This window comes from Vitis vinifera, chromosome 2 (genome assembly GCF_030704535.1).
Source record: "Vitis vinifera cultivar Pinot Noir 40024 chromosome 2, ASM3070453v1".
NCBI lineage: Eukaryota > Viridiplantae > Streptophyta > Magnoliopsida > Vitales > Vitaceae > Vitis > Vitis vinifera.
In genome coordinates, this window is record NC_081806.1 from 10,434,004 (window position 1) to 10,441,939 (window position 7,936).

The window sequence follows — 7,936 nt, forward strand, 5'->3', positions numbered from 1 at the left end:
CAGTAATAAAAGCCGCCATTGCATTCAGATTTCAGAAAAGCGGACGGCTGTCTCTCCAGTGTCTCGCCGCCTCATACGGCGTCGTTCCGACCCTCTATATATTCCATGTAATTCAGTAATTCTGCCTTTTCACACTCAAAAGCCTTCACAACTAAGAAACCCAGCCCCACATGCCCGCATAGTATACGAGAAAAACAAGGGCGATTTTGACTTGATTTTCGCTTCCATTCCCGTGTGTTTAATATTCAAAACGATGGGGCTGTGAAGGCGCGGCAGAGGGTTGTGTGGGTTTGTGATTGTGTTTGGCTGAGTCTTGGGTGAGACAAGGAGGTGATTAAAATAAGAATAGGAGTGAATTTGTGGAGGTTTAGACTTGGTCTGCTTGTGGGTTGTCCTTTGTTTTGTATCCCCTTGAAAGCTTGGAGGCCAGTTGGACAAATTTATTAGAATATCTGATTTGAATTCTTCAGACCCATTTCGCTGTTTTTTTTTTAATTATTTCCTGTGGATTTGGTCAATCCAATACCTCCCTGCTTCTGCTGCTTTTCGTTCACTCATTCATTTATATAAAGGTACGTTTTTCAAGCACTCCCGTTCATCTCTCTGCTTTCTTCCTTTTGAGTTCATAGAGAGAAAAGTAGTGAGAGTTTTTGAGAGAAAGAGGAAAAGTTTGATTTTTTTTTTTTCTTTCTCTCATTTACCAAATGATTGCAAATGTATGGTTTATTTGGACTGGGTTAGAGTTTGAATGATTTTGAACTCTTTTGTTTTGTTTGGTTGTGTGGAATTTCAGGGTCTGGTGATATAGGTGTATAAGATTTTTGTGAATTTGGTAGGTGCAATGGGTTCAAGATTCTTCAACCCAAATAACCCTTCTGGGTCAGTAAACTCTGGTGAACACATTGAATTGAATAGTAGCTCCTGTACTTATGATCTTGATAGTGAAGCTGGGAGTCGTGAGTATGCAACCTACACAGTCCATTTACCCCCTACACCAGACAACAGACCCTCTGGACTGGATATCCAGTTGGATGGAAGGGTCTCACAGAGAGTTGAGGAGCACTATACAGCCAATTCTATATTTACTGGTGGGCATAATAGTGTTACTCGGGCCCATCTGATGGACAAGGTGGCCGAGTCCGAAGCGAGCCACCCCCAGATGGCGGGTTCTAAGGGGTCTACCTGTGCCATTCCAGGGTGTGATGCCAAGATCATGACTGATGAGAGGGGAGAAGATATTCTCCCTTGTGAATGTGATTTCAAGATTTGTAGGGATTGTTATGTTGATGCAGTTAGGACTGGTGATGGGATTTGCCCTGGTTGTAAAGAGCCTTACAAGGGTGAATTTGCAGCGGTTGATAATGGCCGGGTTTTGACCTTGTCATCGACTGTTGGGGTGTTCAAGGAGGAAAGGAGGCTGTCTTTGTTGAAATCTTCATCACCAAGGTCGACATTGATGAAGAGCCAGACGGCAGAATTTGATCATAATGGATGGTTGTTTGAAACAAAAGGCACTTATGGATATGGAAATGCTATATGGCCAGAGGAGGGTGGAAATGCGAATGGAGAAAATGAAAATGCAGGTGAATCCATTAAGCTTCTCAGCAAACCATGGAGGCCCCTGACTCGCAAGCTGTCTATAAGAGCTGCAGTCCTCAGCCCATATCGGTATAATCTCTTTTCTTATTCTTTTTCTGCTGAAGAGGGTGTTAATTTTCTCTCATGTTTTTATACTTGTTCATATGAAGATTTACTAATTGTTTCAAGTACCTTTTCTCTAAGTTGTCTGGGAAGATGCCACATATTCATACATAACCTGGCCACATTCTTTTGATTATTAATGACAGACAAAAAATAAAAATTGAAATATAAAATATAGGGCAAGATCAATTAGCTGATTTTTCTTGGTTTGTTTATAGGCTGATTTGAAACTGCCATAAGAAACAAGGTCCTGGATGTTCTTTGGCACCCAAAAAATTACCCTTGTGCAGAAAGAACCACTTGGCTTGTTGCAATGTTTTATATTTTTTTGATTAACCTGTATGGAATGTGATTTGTTCCAAAAAGAAGTTTATTTTAATTATTTCTTCATTTTTCAAACAGTATGGATGATTGGTTCAACCAAGTTTAGATGCGTATACATTGTTTCATTTGATGGGCAATCATTTACTGGCTTTTTAGCATTAATTCAAAACAGTTATGAATGCTGAGACTGAATAATAAAACTAAAGAATAGCGGTTGCTGTCATCATCTCTGAATTTTGTTGCTTGTGTGTTTCCAGGCTTCTAGTCTTAGTCCGAATGGCTTTTCTTGGATTATTTCTGACATGGAGGATTAGAAACCCTAATGAGGATGCAATGTGGCTATGGGGTATGTCTGTGGTGTGTGAGATCTGGTTCGCCTTTTCTTGGTTACTCGATCAGCTTCCTAAGCTCTGCCCTATTAATCGTTCTGCTGACCTCAATGTCTTAAAAGAGAAATTTGAAACACCTAATCCCAGAAACCCCACAGGAAAATCTGATCTTCCTGGAATAGATATGTTTGTATCAACTGCAGATCCAGAGAAAGAACCCCCTCTTGTCACTGCAAACACCATTTTGTCTATCCTGGCAGCTGATTATCCAGTTGAGAAGCTCTCCTGTTATGTTTCTGATGATGGAGGTGCCCTTCTGACCTTTGAGGCCATGGCTGAAGCTGCAAGTTTTGCCAATTTGTGGGTCCCATTTTGCCGAAAGCATGATATTGAGCCAAGGAACCCGGAATCTTATTTCACTCTGAAGAGAGATCCTTATAAGAACAAGGTACGCCCAGATTTTGTCAGAGAACGTAGACGAGTAAAGAGAGAGTATGATGAGTATAAGGTTCGCATTAATGGCCTTCCCGATTCAATCCGACGTCGTTCTGATGCCTATAATGCTCGGGAGGAGATAAAAGCTTTGAAGCTTCAGAGACAGAATAAAAATGATGATGAGACACTGGAAAATGTGAAGGTTCCAAAGGCTACCTGGATGGCTGATGGAACTCATTGGCCGGGAACTTGGGTGGTTCCTGGACCTGAGCACTCTAAGGGTGATCATGCTGGAATCATACAGGTAAATTTCTACCAGCAGTATCTGATCTATTATCCTCTCTGAATCAGCAACACAATAGATTTGATATTGGTTTGTGAACTGAATATCACACACATGCACCATAGACTCATAGCATCTCATGAAGAAACAACTAGCATTTCTCTACTTGATTAGGTTACTCAATTCCTTCTCATGTCTCACTAACTTATCCTGCATATTAGCGATGTTACTTCCCCAGATTTTTTTTACTTTGAATCAGTTTCTTTGGGAATAGCATTAATAAAAATCTAGTTTCATTGTTTCTTGTATATATTTAGTACATTCTTTGATAATGGTGGTCAATGACTAATTAGGTGAGATTTATCAATTGCAGGTGATGTTGAAGCCTCCCAGTGATGAACCACTAAATGGCAGTTCCATTGATGCAAACCCCATTGATCTAACTGAAGTTGACATTCGTCTCCCCATGCTGGTTTATGTTTCCCGTGAAAAGCGCCCTGGTTATGACCACAACAAGAAGGCTGGTGCCATGAATGCCCTGGTTCGAGCCTCGGCCATCATGTCCAATGGCCCTTTCATTCTAAACCTTGACTGCGACCACTACATCTACTACTCTGAAGCATTGAGAGAAGGCATGTGCTACATGATGGATCGTGGTGGTGACCGCCTTTGTTATGTCCAGTTTCCCCAGAGGTTTGAAGGAATTGACCCTTCTGATCGCTATGCAAACCGCAACACAGTTTTCTTCGATGTCAACATGCGGGCCCTTGATGGACTTCAAGGTCCCATGTATGTTGGAACTGGATGCCTCTTCAGGAGGACTGCCCTTTATGGTTTTGATCCACCTCGGTCAAAGGAACACCCTGGTTGCTGGAGCTGCTGCTTTGGCCGTGGCAAGAAGAAGCCTGCAAGTGTTGCCAATGCCCCTGAAGAGGAAGATGAGTCACATGGATTGCGAGAAACTGATGATGAAATGAACTCAAGTCTTCTTCCAAAGAGTTTTGGAAATTCAAGTTTCCTGATTGATTCAATCCCAGTGGCAGAGTTCCAAGGCAGGCCTCTGGCTGATCACCCCTCTGTGAAGAATGGACGACAACCTGGTGCTCTCACCATTTCTAGGGAGCCGCTTGGTGCGGCTACAGTGGCAGAGGCAATCAGTGTCATCTCATGTTGGTACGAGGATAAAACCGAATGGGGCCAGCGAGTTGGGTGGATTTACGGGTCAGTGACAGAAGATGTAGTAACAGGGTATAGGATGCACAACCGTGGATGGAGATCCATCTATTGTGTGACCAAGCGGGATGCCTTCCGTGGGACTGCCCCGATCAATCTCACTGATAGGCTACACCAGGTGCTCAGGTGGGCTACTGGCTCGGTCGAGATATTTTTCTCTCGTAATAATGCTCTTCTGGCCAGCCATAGGATGAAGTTTCTGCAGAAGATTGCTTACATGAATGTTGGAATTTATCCCTTCACTTCCATTTTCCTCGTTGTGTACTGCTTCCTCCCTGCACTTTCCCTCTTCTCGGGCGAGTTCATTGTTCAATCCCTCAGTGTGGCCTTCCTCACATACCTTCTGGGCATCACCATAACCCTCTGTCTGCTTGCTGTGCTGGAGATCAAGTGGTCCGGCATTACATTGGAGGAATGGTGGCGAAATGAGCAGTTCTGGTTGATTGGAGGCACTAGTGCCCATCTTGCTGCTGTGATCCAGGGCTTACTAAAGGTGGTGGCAGGCATTGAGATCTCCTTCACTTTGACGTCAAAATCAGCCGGTGATGATGCAGACGAAGACTTCGCTGATCTCCATCTTATCAAATGGACATCCCTGATGATACCACCAGTCACAATCATCATAACCAACTTGATTGGCATAGCTGTTGGGGTCGTCAGAACAATATACAGCGAACTCCCACAGTGGAGCCGTTTGTTAGGAGGCGTGTTCTTCAGCTTCTGGGTGTTGGTTCATCTCTACCCTTTTGCCAAAGGACTAATGGGAAGACGGGGGAGGACACCGACAATTGTGTTTGTTTGGGCGGGACTCATTGCAATCACCATTTCCCTCCTCTGGGTGGCTTGATCCTCCATCCAGCAGTTCTGGAATTTGAGGGTCGTTTGAGTTCCCATGATTTTCCATTCTCATTCTCCATTCGTTCATACCTTGTAACAAAGTCTGGGCTTGGCTCTTATTTACAGCAACTCATGGACTCCATTGCCCATTGTTTAATCCTGGGATCAAAGGGTTGCATACATCTTACACATGCATTCTTTTATAATTTAGAGGATTTATAGAAGATTAAAGCCCGATTCATTCTATAGAGACTTTCAAGTTCAGCTCTGTATCTTTCTGCGACCCATTTGGAAAACAGACTACTTAACAGGATGATTTTTCATTTTTCTTGCTTTCTCTAACTTTTTCTCTCAATCAGTTTTGTTCATATCACAGTGCACACATTTCTGGAAATAAAATCAATTGATTGTGATTTAAAGTCTCTGGTTGAAATGAGTTTATGACCTTGCTTCTCTGATATCAATGGCAGGATGCTCTTTTGTGCTTTCAGCAAGAAAATTTGGAAGTGGAAAATCTGTCTTCAACGCAAAGGGCAGTTAGGCCATTTTGTTTTTAAAAACAGATGAAAATAACTACTACTTGTTTTTTAAAAATTGTTTTTTATTTTACTTTATGTTTAAAATTTGTTTCTAAAGAATAACAACCAACCAGTGATAGAAAATTTTAAAAACAGTTTTCTATTTTTAAAAATAAAAAACTATTTTTAAATCACACAACAAAAAAGACTTAAATATTCTTACTCTCATTATGAAAACAATGAAAATAATATATTTCCTGAAAATATATTATATATTCTTAATTTTTTGGGAGCCTAGTTTTATTATTATGAAGGCTTTATTTCTAGTTAAAGATTTGAGGAAAAATGTGTTTCCATAAAATGAAGTTTATAAAATCCAAATTTTAAGCATCTATATAAAAATAATTAATATTTCATATATGTTTTTTTCCAAATATACTATATTTGATCATTCAAGTACTACTTTTTAATGTTATAGGTACTATATTTGATCTCTTAGATATTACTTTACCTGAAATTTGAATTATTTTTAATGAGTTTTTATTTTGTAATTATTTTCATATAACCATGTGAAAACACATTTTTTTCTAAAATTTTCTCAATTTTTTAAACTAAATAACTCATACATTATTTTAAAAAATTATTATCATTTTTCATTCTACAATAAATTAAAGCATTACTTTCATTGTTATGCTTTCTCTACTCAAAAGAGAAAAAAATATTTTCATTTTTCTTATAAAACTAAATAAAAATTAAATGAACTTTATTTTAATTTTTTTGTGGGAAAGAATTCAAATATTTCATTAATTAATTATTATTATTATTATTATTAATTTTCGTTGAAAGACCCAAAAACTTAAAATAATTGATAAAGTATATCTAATTATAAAACTAATTCTCCTTTTGCCCATAATTTTTTATTCTCACATATTATTATTATATTCTTTGAAATAACATTCAAAAGGGTGAAACATGATGATGGCTCATCTCAATAAACTCAATCAAACTATACAATAAAGTCCAATAAGGAGGAAGTTGAAGAAGATTAAGTTAATCAAACTTTGTCGTATGGACAACAACTATGAAGTTTTGACCGCATGCTACAACAATCAACATCTAGGATTAAATTTGAATATAGTAGTAGCCTTCTAGAGTTTTCCATTCAATGATACCAACATTATGTCTTGTGAGACATTTTCTAAGTATGATATAAAAATGGTACTCAATGAAAAAGTCATATGATTTATATTTAAACATGGTCTTATTTTTCTTTTATCACATTGGTAGGTTGATCCCATTTATTTGTATTTTTTTTACATAACTTTATTCAACATTTTTTATTTGATAATGTATGGATAATGAAGGAGTCAGATTTAAAGACTTTGAAACGTGGATATAGAGTGTGTTTGATATCGATTTTAAAAAGTGTTTTTAGAGTTTCTTATACTTGAAAAGAATCGTTACCAAACACACACGTAGAATTGTCCAAGTCATGCAGTTGATTCTTTCTCCTCTTGTAAAAAGTTTAAGTAATTCTTGTAAGTTGGTAGTGCAATGAAAACCATGGTGGAATTTCATCTGCCAGGAGCCTTTGAAAATCCTAAAACAAGGTTTGGAAGCAGTTCAACCATCGCCGACATAACCCACCAAACTAAAGTTTCAAAGTATTCTAACTTTGAAAATAAATTTTTTAATAATGGTGGCCAACCGCTAGCGGAGAGGTTCCATGGTGTAGTGGTTAGCACTCTGGACTTTGAATCCAGCGACTTGGGTTCGACTCCCGGTGGGACCTCCTACCTGTAGCATTCATTTATTTTTTTCAGTTTTTCTTTCATCCAACTTAATCCTTTGTTTGTGGTTTCTCCAACATACATTTAAAGATTTTTATTTTAATAATTATGCATAAACAAAACTTTTCTTTTCAATGTAGACAAGCCTCCAAGAGACTTGCAAGCTATAAAAAAATTTAGGGGTAGTTTGGTAAATTAATTTAGTGACTTAAAGATAAGTTATTAAGTAAATTAAATACCACAATTTCAAAGTTAAAAATGGTTGTCAATATTAAGTTAAAATTGTTAACTTATTCTTAGTTTTTATTTTTATTTTTTGTCTTATTTGCCCATATCTAATGAGAATATATTTAGTTAATTTTTTTTAATAATAAACATTAATTACAACCAATGAGGATAAATATGTCGATTTAATAACTTAAAATAAATTTAATTTAATTTTACCAAACAATATTAATAATTAAAATAAAACAAGTAATAAGTTTT

At 37.7% G+C, this 7,936-nt stretch overlaps 1 protein-coding gene and 1 non-coding gene across 2 annotated transcripts; both read left to right on the top strand.

Moving 5' to 3' along the window:
* On the top strand, positions 1-5,561 carry LOC100247219 (cellulose synthase-like protein D2). The gene is given in 5 exon segments (XM_010664727.3): positions 1-572; positions 794-1,668; positions 2,283-3,093; positions 3,446-5,145; positions 5,147-5,561. Coding segments are annotated over 4 exon segments (3,372 nt in total). The 5' UTR covers positions 1-572; positions 794-841; the 3' UTR covers positions 5,181-5,561.
* A 1,819-nt stretch (positions 5,562-7,380) lies between these two features.
* TRNAQ-UUG (transfer RNA glutamine (anticodon UUG)) lies at positions 7,381-7,452 on the top strand. Its single transcript has one exon. It is a non-coding gene; the product is annotated as a tRNA-Gln (tRNA).
* Positions 7,453-7,936: the final 484 nt, after the last annotated feature.